At 40.1% G+C, this 19,012-nt stretch overlaps 2 protein-coding genes across 2 annotated transcripts in view; one reads left to right on the top strand and one right to left on the bottom strand.

Annotated features, from left to right (window-relative positions):
* The window catches only part of LOC145438903 (radial spoke head 10 homolog B-like), a 260,639-nt gene that overhangs the window by 218,057 nt on the left and 23,570 nt on the right, over positions 1-19,012 (top strand). The window lies entirely within an intron of this gene.
* LOC145438871 (uncharacterized) lies at positions 9,733-18,032 on the bottom strand. Its single transcript, XM_080316243.1, has 5 exons — positions 14,893-18,032; positions 13,921-14,086; positions 12,823-13,027; positions 11,823-11,968; positions 9,733-10,165 (listed from the first exon to the last, which is right to left on the bottom strand). Exons 1-5 carry the CDS (start codon positions 14,954-14,956, stop codon positions 10,066-10,068), a joined length of 681 nt encoding a protein of 226 aa, XP_080172369.1. The 5' UTR covers positions 14,957-18,032; the 3' UTR covers positions 9,733-10,065.

The raw sequence follows: 19,012 nt of genomic DNA, 5'->3' as shown, positions 1-19,012 counted from the left end.
TGAACCATTGTACACTTGTACAGTAATCCAACGCAACCCGCCCACGTCACCGCTAATGTATTTCCCTTAAAAATCACGGGGAAGATTACAATGGATTTTGATTACGTAATGGTTGCCATCTTATATTTCTCTGAGATCCACATGTTAGCCATAGGTTCCATACCCCTGGTGTAACACAACTCTAGCCGCCGCCATCTCTTCATTATTTCATCATAGTCATATCATAAGTGATGGTCACGCGCTTTTCAATGATCACTACGGGCTTGGTAAGATTAGCTAAGGGTTACCATATTTTACTGTCCTAAAATCCGTACACTCCTTAGTATCCATACTAGCATGCTTTGCCCATCAATTGTATATAGGATACCGGAGTGGCCATCTCTGATGTGTGATGTGTTCTACTGCTTTCACTCTTGTTTAATTTTTTTCAACGAATATACGCTCTTATATTTTCAGCTATAGATTCTAAATTTTACAATATCGACCAACAGATAAGGCCTTTAGCTACTACCCCTGCTCCGCTCATCTCTGTATCCAGAATAAGGCACTGTATTCTCGTTTACGACGTAGCAACGAAATTGTTACACGTAACGCAGCAACAAACATTTACTTGTTAGGTCGATGCACTTTTGTGGTTGTGTCTCGTTACCGTAACCGAAACAGCAGTTTGTCAGCCTCCCCAAATGTTGGTATTGGAAATCCCAATAGGTGATCAACGTGACTTCTGAAGGGCTTGACCCCCAGTTCCCTTCACAAATAACATCCATAAAAGTAAAATCTTTTCAAAGTGAAACAAGTCTATTATTTTTCGATTCACAAACGAGTCAACGAGTAATGTGAACGCAAGAGTTATCCATATTTTCATCCGTTTAATACCTCAGGTTCTGATCGGGCCCAACACGAAAATATTTGAAGTTCATGAATGAATTCTGTCCATAATATTGGCTCTTTCACATATTACTAGTAAAGCATTATCTGTCTATGCTTACGTGATCAGGGTTACCGGGAGAGCTGGCAGAGGTGAGGACTTTGAAAATGTAGGGCCCGTAATCCGTATCATCATGTTCATGTAACACGAATAAGACTATTTATGAGTCGAACTGTCGCTCTGAACCAGCTGACTGCTTCACCTTAGACCAGTGGTTCCCAACTTTTTTATGGTCGCGACTCCATTTCCAGTTTGAAACTGTTAAGTGACCCACTTCAAAATTCAGTTAGCTGATTACAAAAAAATAGGTCAGCACCGTCGCGATCCCCGTAATACAAGCAGACTTATTTCTTTTTAGGGATTTTGCGAGGTAGGAGTTCGTATATATTGAGATCACCACCACATCTAGTGACACTAAGTTGCGCCGGTTGTCATGATAGGCATGCCCAGGGTAGAGAGGCCTTCAATCCTCCCATTTACGAATTATACGCCGTGACGCCATACCTGTCATTGCATCTCATGATCAGGATCAGCTAAAAAGCATGATATAGGCCTACTTATAATTCGACAATATTAATGCACGTTTTTGCAGGAATAATATGACAAATTTAACTAAACTTCCACTGAATCCAGTTTTCCAAAAAGTGACGCCATACCTGTCATTGCATCTCAATATCAGGATCAGCTAAAAAGCATGATGTAGGCCTACTTATAATTCGACAATATTAATGCACATTTTTGCAGGAATAATATGACAAATTTAACTAAACTTCCACTGAATCCAGTTTTCCAAAAAGCTTCGTGGCCCATTGGTTTAGGCCTTAATAAATGCTACATTCGGTAAATATACTCCTTCACTCTCTTGTCATATAAATGCCGAAATCGCAATTGCAGAAAATGTCACAGTAACAAAAAATGAAGTTTCTCGTGTATCCTGAAGAATCTTCTCTTACCCCTGATTGAGTAGTGATGGTCTATTACATAACCGTCGAACAGTTTTTGAATTGATTTTCCCTCACCTCACACTTCTCCACGCAATATGATATTTTATATTAGATGTTGCAGCAATTAGAGAGACACGTCGTTGGCAAATGTTACCCATGGTGTGATAAATGGGGTAGAATTGCCGAGTCGATGATTAACGAATGCTAACTATTAAGTACTGGGTATGGCGGATGGCGCAAATGGTAATGGTTGATGAATGGTGAATGGTTAGGATTCGTGCAAATATGAAGTATTATGAAAGTATTTTGTGTACGCGAACGCGCACGCGGTCAATTTTTGCCTTCATCTCTGCATAAGCACCGTCTGATGCCGAAGTGGTGATGCCAATAATAGTCAAAGTGCGCTAGAGGTCAGAGTGGTTGGATTGAAATATCCTATCATGTTAATATAACAACATGATGAAATTCGAATACGGTGACAAATGACACTAACTTGCACCTAGTGTTATTGGGCTGCATGTGGGCTCATGGGTTGCTCGTGGAAATCTTTAAAACATAATCTAGGTGTCATTTGCGGCTCTTCGGGAATATTAGTTAAATCCATCACTGTCACCGCACAGAATCACAACTATATGTCTTTACAAATTACGGCCCAAATACCCCTGGACACTTTCGAATCAAATTTCGTGACACTAACTTCAAGTCCAATAAGTTGAGAATTGCGACTCTGATGCCGACTCCGTTGCCCCATTACCTCTTTATCCAAGTAAAGTGAAAGTGAAGAGTAATGGTATTTCGTGATAAGTTTATCATTCGGTGTCGAGTAGGCTAAATCAATTGGAATAATGGGAACGAATCTGGAGACAGTATAATTTTCCATTTTCGAGATACTGCTCTTTTCATGATTGTCATTAATTTGATAGGTTACATTTACTGTCTTAGTTTCGAGCTTCCTTTTCGCTGAGGTTCCTAGTACAGTCGTTGAGTGATCACGGCAGCCTCTTAAATATGTAGAACAAGCGATAGATTATCATGGTAAGAACTTGGCTATCATGATGTAAACGTAGGGTAATTATATTTTGGAATCGGGAAAGGAGGACTCTTATCAAATCATAAGAGTTGATTTTGATATATATTTACGGGAAATGTTGTTGTGTTGACTAAAAAGAAGGTCGTCACTTTGGCTCGACTCCCGAGTCACCCACTTTTTAACGATATTTCTGTGGTGTTGGCTAAAAAAAATATAGAAAACGTCCGTTTTCAGATGTAACTGGATGCCAGATTGAGAGACCGTCATTGGTCGTATTCGACATCCCTATATTTTATCATTAGGCATACAACGCATTGCAGCCTACGTTGTGTGTGCCTTGCTTAAAGAAATGAAAGAAATAAGTTAGTAATTTATATTGATACTGTTACCACAAGACGAATAATCTCGGTTGGCAAATATTTATCATTTCGATAAAGGGTGACTGGTAATATTTACTAACCATTTATTCATGCAGGTGCAGATATCAGGTATACTCTTTTATTATCAGGGGCGGTCTCCAATTATGCGATGAGCAAACTCTAATATTTTGAAGGCGCTTGACATAGTGCCGTTTCGGTCTTGTCTTGACAATTAATAGACGGATATTTCTACGAAAGCAGTTTAGTTGTGAGCACTCGTGGCCCGCGTAATGGTTTGTAAGCTACATTGCTCTCCTTTTGGCCTTTTGACGGTTGAACACGTTTGTTTTATGCTTCAACATGTATGTTCTGCAGACAAAAGAACTGAAAGTAATTAGAAGTCAAAGTATGATACTCGGAAAAGCGGAAAATATATTTTATGTCTTTTGTCCATAAAGCTTCAAAGGTGATCTGCTGAAACAGGTGTAACGTTAACAAAAGCCGGCTTTTCCAGATTAGCAGGACACGTCATGGGCTGATAGATTACGAAATGATAGGTAATTGCTAGATTACGAAACGGTAGTTTCAAACGTTATGGTGGGCCATATTTACTGTGATGAATAATTGATATGGGCGACAATGCGCTGTGAGTGGTACCAAGCAATCCGGTACCTAAATTATATGTACTTATACTTTCGTGAAAACATATTTGTCTCTCCATAACTACTGTGCGCGAAGCGCAACAAAGTATCTGGGCTTTATTTGACTTTTATGAATATTAAATGTTGGTACTCCGTGAAAACAGCCCCAAAATTCCTCAGGCTATCTTTCGTATTGGGGGATCAAACTACTTCTACTTGACAAACTGAAAATAGCGAAAAGTACGTAGGTGGATCACAAAATTTTACGAAGTAAAAGTGGAAGTAGAGAAAATAAGATCTATTTGAGTGAGTACCAGAAGTAGAGAAAAACTACTTGAGTACTTCCGAAAAGTAGGCGTACTTCGTTGCTGACCACCTCTGGTTATACTGTAACACAGTCTTGTCTCTTTAATGTTCATGGTCGAAAACGCTTGCTCGCAAATGTCTACAATGTAGATAGAACCGTGCAGAAAAAATAGTTTCATGGCCATGTTTCTAAGGCTGGAAAACTTGGATCCATTCTGTGACGCAAAAAAATTGTTAATAATTTCGGATTAGAATTTCAATTTCAGGATAGGAACTCTCTGTGGGCCGCTCAAAATCCCATCGCGGGCCGTATGTTACCCGCCCCTGGTCTAGTAGAAAATTTCCAAGCGACGAAATAATCCAGCCCTTGTCAATTGAGCCCAGCAGAGACAGAGGCGAGCCGCAATATATGCTAGTGACAATAAAATTGAGCGAATTCATTCATTAACTTTGAAAAATGTTCCGACAGGAAAGCGAGTGGCGTAGTGTGCTACTGCTATGCGACACCGTCACGACACCAATGGTTGCTGGTTAGAATCTCGGCTCTACCTATAGTGTCTACCAGGCGGAGCTTAATTTGGGCTCCTCATCGCTGCATATTCTGTCTTACGAAAAGCCCAGATGCTGGATCAAGTGAAGTCAAACTTCGACAATTGAAAGCAAAAGACACTGACGAAGACGCATGGATGAGATAGAGAAAGATGGTAAATGGATGCGTGACTGGAAGTCGTCCATAAAGCGTACCAATAACAAAGAGACCTATGAATATTATAGCATTCATGATCGGCGCAAATGACCGAAGAGGCGATAAGCCCTTGAACTGTTTAATAAAACAAGCAAACGAAGCAAATACCAATCGCTGGTAGGTTGACTGAAAAAATCTCTGTACGAATATACGTGGGAATGGGTCTCTTGGTCTCTTTTTTTAGTCAACCCAATATCATTAGCCGTAAAAATTTCCAAATCATCGCTGTTCTCATCCGCTACATCAGGGACTCTCAAACTTTTTAGACACGCCCTCCTTTGTGACATTGAAAATTTCGCGCCCCCTTATCATCATATCACAAAATGCAACCACAATGCTAGCAATACCAATGGATAGTTTGATGGCATGGAAGGTTATGACTATACACAGAGCAATAACTCTAAATCGAAGGTAAAGTTTTTAAGGTAGAAGGTAAAAAAATTTAGTTGACCGCAGCTTCGCGCCCCCCAATTTGAGAACAATTGCGCTATATTGTAACTTTTTCGGATCTCAAAGTATGTAGTTGTAGGTACAAGTCCAATCCACCCCTACCACCAACGGCACGCATTATACCACAGCCCATATTTCGAATATACAACAAGTACTCGGGTCAAATTTCTTATTTCGTTTGCTCCAGTTGGACACGCATTGCACACCATGACACTATTTCTAGACCAGACTTAGTGATATTGTAAACTAGAGCAAGTTCGCAAAATCGAATGGCATTCTCGAGCTCAGCGTCCCTGATATGTTCTGTAATCGCTCATATACATTCCATGCCAAAATTTATTGTTGGAAAGTGTTATAAGTTCAAACCTAATGTTTAGAAAGTCACTCATAGCTGACAGCGCAGCGCTAATATGGTGATTCGTCATCCATGGGCATCCAAATTTGGCAGAACTTTTGAGCGGTTTAATTTTGCCATACATTACGTAAGCGATTAATATATACTTCTGATTTCTGAAATTACCGTGAGCGCCACTCTGAACCTTCTCGGGGGCCGCGGATTGACCACCCCCTTCTCTACTGAGCCTCTTTGGCCATGTGGGAATCTATAAGCCGAAATCGCCGTCAAAGTTTGATCATGGAGTGAGTTGTAGGCTACTCTACTCTTACTAACTCACCACTTCGCAGGAGAACCGATATTTCACCACTCGAATTTGAAAATTACATATTATATTTCACTTGCATATAAAACTCCTAGATCTCTCTCCTCACAAACCAGGAACAATTTATCACCGAGCATATCGAGGTAAAGAAAAATATGTAGCCATTATTGAGCAGGGGCTCCTAAACTGGGGTCCACGGAACCCTTGGGGGTCCGCGAAAGGCCACTCAAAATCGTAAAATCGTAAAAAGCCGAGTAAATAAATCCTTGATTTACGGCAAAGTTGTTGATTAAGCAGTCATTGTTTACGAGATAGATGATCCTCACGCCAAGTACTATTCTCGATAGTAAGTAGTGCCCAAGGAAAAATACGAATTTGTAATCGAGTGCGTCTCACGAGAGAAGTTTTTCTATTCGTTTGATAGGCTATGGTATAAGTTTGAGCGATTTGAATATCAATTGAGTAGCGACAATCTTTTCCCCGGGTTATTAAATAAGAGCGCGCTTCAACAAAGTAATTAATAACAATATGCCCACACAGCTAAGTCATGACCTCCATCCACTCTAACCAAAAATCTTATCACACGGGCTGAGAGAGGATAAAATTGATAGTAATGTGCGCAAGTGCCAAAATCGTAATCCATCGCGGCTAGTTCGTTGACCGCGTACTACCGGACTTGGTTTGGTACGCATAGATTGTTTTTGTATGTTAATCGTTTGTAGGCTATATTTAGTAGTGATCAAATTACCAGCAGAAAAATAGGTCTGGGGCGATGTCGAAAGTTGATATTGCAGCAGCAATATTTCATTTTGGCTCGGACAAATTCTCTTCTCCAGCTTGATTGTAAATTATTTACAAATTCATATGCATACGTTAATGCCGTGAGTGAACCAGTGTTGGGATCAAGTCACTACCTTCGAGTCACGAGTCATTTCGAGTCATTGCATATTTTGACTCGAGTCAAGTCAAGTCACTCGATTTTTGGAGGTGACTCGAGTCAAGTCGAGTCAAGTCAAGTCAAGTCACGAGTCAAGTCACAATTCAAGTCAAGTTGTCTTTTCCAACTATGAGGCATGATAACGTGATTGCATTTTGCTATCTGACTGAAATACAGATTGGGTGGTCATTGATTTTCAACCAATGAACGAATATAGAGTTAAATATACACACAAGAAGGCACAGTATCGTTCACATATACGTAGAACTGCTAAACCTCAGTTAATAGTTACCAGCCAAGATAGCGAATAGATACGAATTGATAAGATGCAATATATTACGCATTTACAAATCGATATGATACAATTCGAGCCTGCGCCAATGGTTGAGGACTGCATCAACTATATTTGAATTCAGTTTCAATAAAGCAAGAGGTTTGTTTAAGGTAAAACAGAGAACAGAAATTACTTTACTATACTAGTTTACGACAACGTAAGCTGTAAGCTTCGATCACTTCGTTTGCGGTCAATTTATTTGTGAGAGAACAATGGAGGCTCAGTAAAACGCACGATCAATAAATGATTGGTCGCTCTCACGGGTTACACTAGGGTTTCGCGAACAATCCGAATATATGCAAAATACAGTGGTTTTGATCGACACCGATTACTTGATGACTTGAAATTGACTCGTGAATTTTGCTCCGAGTCACGAGTCAATCCACATTTCTGATACGCCGAGTCAAGTCAAGTCAAGTCATTTTAGCAAAGTGACTCGAGTCATCCCAACACTGGAGTGAACACATAACATTTTACTGTTCTGTGCACAATAGCGCGCTAAATCACCTTGGTTGAATGCAGAGCACACTGATTTTGCAACGTCCAATGAGCTACCATAGTAGTCAGATATCACAAGCTGTGCTATACCGTTACTTGAATATTGAATGGGTTTGGATGATGGTTTACTCGAATCAACGACCCTAACAATATCAATGGATATAACGTGTGGTTCATGAAATTATTTCTGATGGATTTTCTGCTAGGGGGTCCGTGAAGGCTCAATATAAAACTTGAGGGTCTGCACTAAAAATAGTTAAGGGACCCCTGAAACAGTGGATTCGAAGTCATAATCATGTTGGGTTTGGGCTGCATCTCCAAAATGAGTGAAGTCGAGTCATTTTTTATTCACCACCGAGTCAAGTCCGAGTTCAAGTCAGAAAACATAGGGTCGAGTCCTAGTCATGGTATTATGACTCGAGTCCGGGTCCAGGTCATTGTGTTGACTGCTCAGTTTCCAGTTAAAGTCTTGTTGAACCCACTTTTATAACTCTGTTTGGTGATATCCAACGGTTCGCATTATAATATACTAATTTCCAGGCCGTGTTATTTTTGGCATTTCAGGAGCCAGATGCCAAAACTGCCAAAAATAAAATTTTGAAAATGCCAAAAATAACTAATTTTTGGCATATGCCAAAAATAACACGGCCTGCTAATAGTGTATTTCTTTCATGGTGTTGTGTTAACAGGACCGCATTACAAGCGAGAAGAGCGTGTGTGAAGGGCAGGTTTCTTACTCTATGGGTCCAGCCCACCCATTAGGGGAGAAAGCATGGTGTCCTAAATGGTGTTTGCACAGCGAGATTGAACGGCTGACTGCATTTGGTTTACGTCGTACTTTCCATTTGTCCAAAGGCAATTTTATGGCCATTTTTGTCCGGCTTGCCGAGCGCTAAATTTGATACAACGGGTATCAATGGAAAGCTGCCGCTATACTGATTACGAAAATATAAATTGTATTCTGCTCATGGATCTGGAACCCCCAAATTCAACCACGCTTTTTGCATTGTGATCGAGTTGAACATTGTGACACAACAAACAGTCCGGCTATTTCTGAGCTGCAGTCTCGTTTTGCCAGACAGTCTTGTTGCGTTAATGTTCTTAAACAAGCTAACCTTCCCAGGACTCTTCCATGTGAGTTGGTAATATTAAAGCCATCTGACGTGACAAAAGTCCTCCTAAAATATATCGGTAGACTGATGGAGATGGGATGGTCGCGCTACAAAATAGAATGTGTTGAGAGGCAACACAGGGAACTCCTGGAAAAGTATCGGGAAGAAAATTCTTTCCGCGATGAGATCGATGGCACTAGCGCAGTGATCTCTTTTCATGATGCTTGGAAGGCGGTTCTGCCTTCCGAAATTTTGAAGCTCTGAAAACCTTTTGTGGATGACTGGTAACATTCTTTCCCTCAACGGCTACTGTTGAAGTCGATATTTCCCAGATTCGATGGGCGAAAAATTAATTCAGGAGAAACTTTGCTGACCTGAGTTTGGAAGCACTGTTACAGTGCAAACAATTTAAGTCTATTCAAAAGCTGTAACAATCAGGTGTTGAGCGTGTTTGTTAGGCTTCTCATTCTTTTTGCTTATTGGCACCGATTCCAAATGGATACTGCACATTTTGTGGTTTCGTTTGATATTATTAACCTATGTACTCGCTAGGTTTTTTCTTCTATTTAATGTTTGTTGGTACTGATTATAAGTGGATGCTGCACATTTTTTGGTCTCTATTGATAAACTGACCCAAATAAAGCGTTTTTATGACTAATTCGAGTCTGAAAATATCTCTTTAGAGGTCGATGCCAAAACTGCCAAAAATAAAAATTGAAAAATGCCAAAAATAAGCTATATTTTGCAGTTTTGACATATGCCAAAAATAACACGGCCTGCAAATTTCCCTCACTTTTGGCAATTTTTGGTCGCATTTTCAAGTACCAATACCCATAGACGAACTCCTAATAGTGTGGTTACTTTACTATTCTTCGAAATTACAATGAAATGTCGGTCTTGGCCGTCTGAGTCTCGAGTCAAATGACTTGGTTCGAGTCATGAGCAAAGACTCGAGTCCAAGTCGAGTCGAGTCATTTCCGTATTTTGAGAAAATGACTCGAGTGAATCAGAAAATCGTGACTCGAGTCGAGACAAGACTCGAGTCATTGCAACCCTGCTTGTTTGCCACGTGATATTGAGACCAGCGAACAATCCATTCCCGACGTTACGGTTTCGCCTTATTTAAACACGAAATATGTACTCCGGCGAAGTTTCGTATTCCTGCTGATCCAGCTGCATTCGGCTCTTGAAAACACTTCCGGACCAAGTTGTTCCCAATGATCTGGAATTGAATTCAGACCTATTCACATTTCACAAAGTGGAAATTAAATCACGTGGACTATATGTCGACAGGCGCCTAAACTGCAACAGCACACGTAGTTATTTTGGGGGTTGGCATGCTCGCAATGTATATTTGTATATAAGTTCGACTCAGATTTATTCTTAGCAGCAGTAAAACCCTGATCGAAAAATCGTTCGATATTTTAATTAAGGCTGACCTCAATGATTCGAGTACTCGAACATGAATACAATGATTTGAATCGCGTAGAGTAAGGGAGTATTTTTTCGGGTACTGAAATGATACGTTCCTTACCATTAAGAGACTATTTGTAAAGGAAAATTATATTTACCATAGTAATTTTCTTCGTAATCAACCCAGAGGATTGCCACAAAGTGCAATGAAATATGTACGGTCGAAAAACACCAAATAATCTATACTGCTACATGGGACGGGCATTGTGGCGTCGCGACAAGTGGTCACGGCGCTCTTGTTGGCGATATACTTGCTGAACAGTGAACAGTCGTGTATTGGTAATATCGATGTCTGCTTAAATGATGATATTATTATTATTATTATTATTGATGAAAAGTTGAGTGACGCTTTTTGCCTGTGAGGCCAGGTGCGTCACGGACTAGAATGAGCGATCGATATACCAAAATGTGGGCAAGAACCGATTTACAACTAAGTACCAAAAGATAGAACAAATTCTGCAACATGGGGATGATCAGGGATGATCAGTAGATTTTCGAGTGTTGCAGTGATTTTGAGCTCGCGCGCCCTGTCGAATAAAAAGTTCCGATGAAAATCATATCGATTGCAGTGCAGCAAAAAATGCTCGACTGTTTCAGGTACTGTGCAATGGTCGCATAGGTATTATGATATCAGTGACACTCTAATTAAGCGATACATCAGCACCTCAACAGCCAACACTTCCCAAGTGTTGAGGGTAGGGTTTCATATAAAACAAAAATACATTTGAAACAAATATGTTTTAAACATGACCCTTGTTCGAATCATGTTTTTTCAAGTTTTTTTCTTCTTTGACATCTCGCTAATTGTTACTTCATAGTGCATTGTCATTTACAATGGAACATAGCGTATAATATGCCTCATTTGACGAAAAAGACTTCCGACATGTTATTTCGAAAGTATTTACCGAATTGTGATAGAATTATACAACTTTTGAAGAAAAAAAACACAATTTTTAATGATATTTTAAAAATACTGGTATAAAAATGTTTTAAACAAAGCGTTTTAAAGCACCATCTGTGTTATATGCAACCCTAGTTGGAGGTTGATCTAGGCGTATAAGTGGTGTATTACAAAAGCATATAACCAACGCAAGAGGGCCATGATAAAAGTTGCCAGCTGAGGAATCATGAAAAAGAAATATCGGTACTGGTGTAAAATACCCATTGCAGCCGAAACACCGTGAATATTTAACTTGAAAGAACCTCAACACTGAAAAGAATTCTCGCATACGTATGCGTAATGCGCATATGTCCTAACTATTTAATCCATCTGTGATGCTCGCTGTAGAATTCATACGACGCTGGAGTTGGTTAGCAACACATAAACTCAGTCCAATCAGTTTGATCAAACCGCGTTGGAAGCTAGCATATGTGATTGGATGTAGGCATATTCACACAATACTTACCCCAGAAAGGAGACGGCTCTTGAACATATTTCCATCTCGACAGAGGATAGAATGTCTTCAAAGTGAGGAGTTAGAAATTCACAGTTTTTATATCGATCTTTCATGAATTCTTCCAGATGGAGGGAAAAGAAAATTTTCAAGCTGTCCTGAAATAATATAAAATGGACCGCTTAAATATGCAAATAAATACATATAACGGATATCGATATGTGTTTGAGAATTCTTGATGCCTGCAATGTCTGGAGCTCTTATTTGCTTTTTTCTTTTCTTTTTCGATTGACATTTGATCAACATTACTGCACTATCAACATTTAGGAGGCTTGTATCTATCCTGACTTGTGACAAAATTACAGTTCTATGGTGAATTCTGTTACTGCCCTTTTATGATCACCTGCCAGAATAATATCAAAGCATCGATTGACCCGCGTTACTGGCTTTGCAAAAGCATATAAGAGATTAGCAATTGGAGATATGACGCTTCCCTATACTAGGGTTACCATATTTTAGGAATCTGAAAAGAGGACACTTTTCCAAAATTTTTAGACTTACAATACCGGAGTGAAATTCGGAAATGGTAAATTTTTCCCGAGTTTGTGGTCGATTGACTAAAAACAAGGACAGCTTTCCGGCTCAGGTCCCGAAATACCGACTTTCTATGAGATTATCCTAGCGCTGATTTCGTATATCTCAGTCCAGTTTCCGCTTTCATTTAACCAAAATTTTCAAAAAAGAGGACAAAATCTAAAAAAGAGGACATTTTGGCGTTCTCCGCGGACACTTTCAAAAAAGTCAAAAAAGAGGACGTATGGTAACCCTACCCTATACCTTACCTCGTTTTCATGGGACTAGTGATAATTGCGAAATTACCCTCGATACAAATGCAAACCTTGCGTACTACACGAGAGACTCTGGCGTATACCACAGTTTTGAAGGACTTTCAATGTTCGGTAAAAGTAATTCCTAGCATCGATACGAGGATTGAGGCACATCCATAGCTTACCGCAAACTCTGCCAAGTCCCTCGTGGTGTTGCGCACGAAAGCTAGGTCGGTTCTCGGCGTGGCGATGTATACGCTGTTCACTTCGAGATTACGCTTGGCCAGCGCACTCGCTTTCGACGACAGTCGTTCCGCGTAGACTCGGCTGGTGTAATTTCTGGCCTTGTCGCAATGCTTTTGATTGATTTCTTTAAACCCACAGTGCCAACTGGTGGACGTGAATGTACGTGAATCAGTTGCTAACCACAGTGGCGTTAAAAGTAGTCCGCTCTACCTCTCAAGTAGAAGTAATGCGGGGAATTTATACTCAATTACAAGCAGCAGTAGTAGCATCATCCATGACATCACAATAACTTCAAGTAAAAGCATAACATGAAAATTCAGGAATTACTCAAGTAAGACCTCCTTAAAAGCAGATTTCATCGCGGGGTCGCACACATGACACATTTGATAGCAAATCGGAGGTGGTTACTTTAGAAACAGCAAGACCAAAGGCAAAATGACTAATGACATTTCGAATATAGAATCAACTTGCAAATATATACAATATACATTCGATTATCTGTTATGAGTGAGATATTTCGCAGATAGTTTTGATAATGTCACTCATAAAATTGATACTGCCTACTTTACGAAGTCCACGGTGCGAATTAAAAGTTCGTATATTCACAAACGGACAAGGCGAAGCCAAGTCAGGGCTATACGGTAGATGTAACGATGCAAAGCAAATATCCACAATCCACATCGATGCAATATAAAGTTTCCGACCGCATATCAGTATACTGTAAGTGTCTTTCATATTAAAATTATTTCATGCAAGTGACTTATATGCTGAGTTACAATTTACAATGGGGAATTTCAACTATAGTTTGTTCTGTCAGGCGTGTCATCAAATATTGGTCTCTCGGGCTATAGCGAGTATAGGGTGGATCGCAGTAGACCTCGACGCTAACTGCCCCAGTCGAATAAATCGGGTTTAGGCGCATTTCACCCCCCTATGTATCAATAACTTTAATTTAACTTGAATAGTCTTATACATATACATACACTCAATATGCACTGAAAAACGAAGATGGTATAAATCCTAAAATTCAACCATACTTCGTCAAATAATCTCCTTCGTTGTAGCGCCAGTGAGACGACATGAATCGGCCACCGTTTGTCATGAATTCGACAAAGTCGGCCGCGATTTGTCGGATGTGGGCTGGTCTCCGTATGCGCCTGAATATTCCCGCCATCAGTCGAACATCCGCTGGCACGTCCGACCCTGCAATGAATGAAAATTTAGTCGCCGGCCACCGCTCAACCATCCCGAATATTGAATCACACCGTATCTTTGACATATAGTCACATCCTAATATGATTATTTTGTATTTCAGATTGCGTATAATCTAAATAATTATTGTACAATATACACACTCCATGCTATTTTATGCGCATAAAATGGCGGAATGAGAACGAAAGCAACGAAATTGTTTTTCGTCTTCGAAATCTACTTCGATTGATTCATATATACGCGGAAAACCTTCTTTACGTGTGAGGTATATCAGCTGCAGCACGCGCATTTTGACGATATTGCATAGTGTGTTTTATCAGCGCAATTCAGAGTGCATGCTCTTATATGTAAGGAGCTGGAGGAAGTGTATATACAAGTTAGCGGAAGTGTTTCAGAAAAAATTAGCCAGTCGAAGTTTATACAATAAAGCCAGCTATCTATACTTAATATGAATATGTGTAACGTGCCTGTGTTTGGCTATATTATGCAGGGTTACCATCGACGTGGACTTAAAAACTTGAAAACCAAAAAATTAGATTAGCATCAAAACAACTTCTTTTGGACATCGTATTTGTAGGAGGCGTGTCCCATCGCATTACATATCTTTTGCCAGAAATAATCTGCCCGAGAAACTCCTCCAACTGGCTTGAAATAAATAAATAAATAGCTTGCGCACCACGAGAAAGTTAGAGCTGGCATGAAGGTTGCTCTCTCATTTTCATATTCAAGCCTCTATACATCCAGACGCATTCATGGCGTTACTGATAGTAAGATACCGATAAAAGCTATTTTTATACTTTGAAATGCATTTCTTCCCAGTCGAGTGTACAACACGTACTGCGACCCCTTGTCCTCCGTCATCACGTCAAAGAACGGAAATGGATACACGACACATTTTGCCTGGTAAATAAAACAGGAGCATTATCGCGAAGGAAACTAACACACTCATATTCCGTATAGCATATAGCAGTGATTCCCAACCGCGGCTCTTAGAGCCACATGCGGCTTCAAGGTATAGCCTACTTGCGGCTCCGATCGACCCCTAAATATGCCTCAAAAATATAAAAGACGACAGTTGTTGTTTGTTTCTATGAATTGTTATACAGTCAAATTCAGTATATTAATGGTGGATATTAGTTATGTCTAAAACCGGCCACGGCCGCTTCTGAAAACCGGGAAAGACAAGGATATATCTTGAGTTCTGCTGGTCATAGACCTTTGTATATCGTCTATGAGAAGAGTAAAATTCGACATAATTTTACTAACATCAAAATAACGGCTCATTAGTCAAGAATAAGTTGCAATAAGTCCATTTTTACTCGTCGTATAATCCCACACAAACTTGTGCATTAGGTGATGGAATGTATGAAGAGCTATCACATAGTCTCTAGTATAGGGATAGTGTGAACATCTAAAAGGTTCAGGTTCGTGTGAACGCGAACCTTTTTGAAAGGTTCTGTGGGAACGCGAACGTTAACCTCATGACGTCACGTGACGTCATAATACCAATTGCAACCCTACGTTTCAGTGAAGTGTACACGATACCTAGCGTACACGATAGCCTACCTAGCGATGACTCGGGCAACATAATGCCACAATGCTGAAGTACATACCAACTTTTTTAAACGTCGCCAAATGTATAAACTGCAGCAATCAAATGATATAATAATCCCATGAAATCATTATCTTCCGTCGCTTTGCCAAAAATTTCGACGAGGACTTGCAAAGGAATATAAGCTTACGCCTTAATGGTCTAGGCCAGACCGGGCAATGTATCCGGCGTATGAGTGTTGCTATACGTTGATGTTGAGCAGAGTGTAAAACGGGTTTTACCCCATTAACAAGTTATACACAAGTAGCCAACACCCTAATCGCACGGATTTGGTTTTTATGATACAATAAACATATAAAGCCGAGATGGACTCCGTACGCTTGGTAGATATTTTTGCATCAGACAACGATATCAATTTCATTGATTGGTTGAATAAGCATCATTCGCTGACCCAGGTGTGCATGGCGTTTTTCGCTCTTGATGTTGTGTGATTGCTGGTCAAGCTCACAGTAGATGGTCACGAAATATTCACAAAAAGAAAGCTGGATAGTTCGATCAAACTTTTGTAACAAAGCAAGTAGAATTTTTGAGATTGTCAAGGTGCATGGTCGTGTAGTGTTGACTTTTTATGCTGCCAGCGCCATTGCATAGAGTGGCCCGGAGTTGAAATGCAATAAACCATCCCTATAGCCTACTCGAGTGTTTTCATGCCGCTCCATACCTACTCTGAAGTTTGAACTGTGGCTCCCACAGCCAAAAAGGTTAAGAACCATTGGTATATATAGTCTAGCACAGGGGTCGCCATTTCAAAACAGGTCGCGGGCTACTTTTTTTTAATTTCGTAGAGGCCGCGGGCCGAAAGAGTGCAATATCGAGAAAAAATAGGTCACACAGTTCAACAGCCACGAGTACTTTCTAGCTGTCGACGGGCATAGCTACCATAAAATACAACGAAAATATAATGATCATCACTTACATCGTATTTTGAAATATGAGCTGCGCACGATACCTGACAGCGCTTTTCAGCGAATAAGGAATCGATTTTGAGGTTAGCGAGACACGGTACTACCTGAAAGACTGTTTCATCGTCAAGCTAGATCTTGTAGGAAAGCCCCGAGCCATGTAAGCGTATCGGTCTGGCAGCGTCTGGGCCATTGCACGTCGAGGTTGTTGCTGTTACTGAAGTCGTATCAGCTATATAGTGATGTTGGGCACAAGAGAATAGCTTAATTTGAACAACAACAATATTTTGAAAGTGAAATCAATTCCAGCATTTCAAAATGCTTTACCAAGTCGTCTTCCGGACTATGAAATCAGATCGTGGGCCGCGTATTGTTGACCACTGGTCTAGCACGTGAGTTCTCGGTCTGTGGTCCATGGCCACCTAGGGGAGCATGAATAAATTCGTGAAAATATATCATTTCTTAAGTCTACAATCCACTGCAACAAGAGGAAATTAAAATTAATAAAATACCAGTATAACAATAACCAACTTCTTGGTCTTGAGTCTACTTTCTTGGTTATATTTTAAAATTTTCACAATGGCTCTACCCCTAGCAAAAGAAAGTATGGCGAAAATGACTTCACGCCTGGCTGTACAGTGTACAATGTACATATCTACATGACAAATGAATGTTCAAGAAAACCATAATGTGTTTTATGATCGACAGTGCTCATGCTCACTAAAGAGTCAATGAAACCAAGCAGAATGGTATGGCAATGTTACTTTGCATATACATTAAAACATATTATCCTCGCTTTGTCTCGTTTTTGTCACTTGCATTGCATCCGAAACAAAATTGGGTTAAACTTGAGGATGCCCCGTAATGCTATTTAAGTTATTCTACTAAATGTAATAAATACAAGCGTTTCTGCAGCTGGTATGGTATTGCTGGTATGCAGTGATACAGAGCCTTACCATAGCAAGCCCACAGACACTTGGATGTAAATGATGGAAAACGTATTGGTAGGACGTATGGGTAGGTGGTGTACGAGGTGTAAAAAACAAAACAAAAAAAAAACAAATAACATGTATTAACAATGGTCAATGGTCATGTTTTGAACATGATTGTTGTACGTTGATCTCTGTTTAAAATACAGCCCTAGGCACTGGAAATTGGAAACTGGCTGAAAACAACGAATTCTTGACATTCAGTCAATCATGAACAACCCAAATATAGGCATTTATATATGTGTATAGGTAGATATATATATATACAGCACCGTAACTGCCGCACCCCAAACCCCCCAATTGAGGGGGGGCGAGCTCGAAGGGGGCCCAAAATTATTACGTGAATTAGCATAAATCATAAGAGTATTTTTTCAAAATAAATGCAATTTTTCAAAGTTTTTTCGCGCTGCGCGCGAATTCAAGTAGCCATCTATCTTTGTTATTGGGCCCTTACCGCACCACGACCCACCAAGACAGTCCGCGTCTTCGATTTGATACGAACGATTGCCGAAAATCCATCTCCACAAATATAGATGGAAGCTATGTAATATCAACGCGTAACGCTTCCGACGACACTTTTGGTGTGAATTGCAACATTATTCAGTAAAGCAGAGCCCACCGCACGAACAATAAAAGATGTTTATATCCATCTACCTTGGATTGGCCCCATTTCCACCCGCTTTGAAAAACAATTGATTTCTGCTGTCGGTAAATGTTACGATACAGTCAAAACCAATGTGATTTTTACAACAACACAACTGCTCCCTTCAACACGCAAAGACGTGCTTCCTGCACTTCAACAAAGTAATGTAGTGTACGAATATAGGTGCCACTGTGATTGTGGCTACGTGGGAAGAACGTCAAGACGTCTGCAGGACCGCATAAACCAACATGTCCCCAGATTTATCAGAACACGTGCGTCACGCGATGTGAAAAGCTCACCCTTAACTCATCCACTTAAGATTGATGCTGATCGATCAAAGGCCATTAATTCTGCCATCGGCAAACATCTGTTGGATAATCCGATTTGTGCGAATAATTATCGAGACGACCGATTTCGAATCGTAGGTCGAGGTCGTTCACAATTCCATTTGTGTGCCTTGGAATCAACTTTTATCAAAATACACCAACCAAAACTCTGTCAACAGAAGGAGTTCGTGTATCACCTAAAAATAGTACATTGAACGTTCTCTCATTCGAAATTTCATGCTGGTGACGTCATATTTTGTGATACGATTGTTGATATACAATGTTCTTTCCAATTCTCTACTAGTTGCTGACGATTACCCCTGACGAGTGTCAGCCGAAAATATTCGGGTTCATTTCAATATGAATATACTATTTAATTGTATATTGAAGTTCTGTACCTCCAAGAAGCTCTTATTCAGTAAAGATTTCCAAATCAGCTGATTTC

Source organism: Botryllus schlosseri, chromosome 5 (genome assembly GCF_051294905.1).
Source record: "Botryllus schlosseri isolate E-star chromosome 5, Bs_hap1, whole genome shotgun sequence".
Classification (NCBI taxonomy): Eukaryota; Metazoa; Chordata; class Ascidiacea; order Stolidobranchia; family Styelidae; genus Botryllus; species Botryllus schlosseri.
Note: the sequence above shows the minus strand (reverse complement) of the source record. Positions and strands in the feature narration are given on the sequence as shown.

Coding starts and splice junctions, on each gene's coding strand:
- LOC145438871 (XM_080316243.1), bottom strand. CDS start 14,956: ATGACGGAGGACAAGGGGTCGCAGTACGTGTTGTACACTCGACTGGGA. Junction 13,028..13,920: donor GAAGGAGATTATTTGACGAA/GTATGGTTGAAT, acceptor CACGTCCACCAG/TTGGCACTGTGGGTTTAAAG. Junction 10,166..11,822: donor AGAGCCGTCTCCTTTCTGGG/GTAAGTATTGTG, acceptor ATTCAATTCCAG/ATCATTGGGAACAACTTGGT.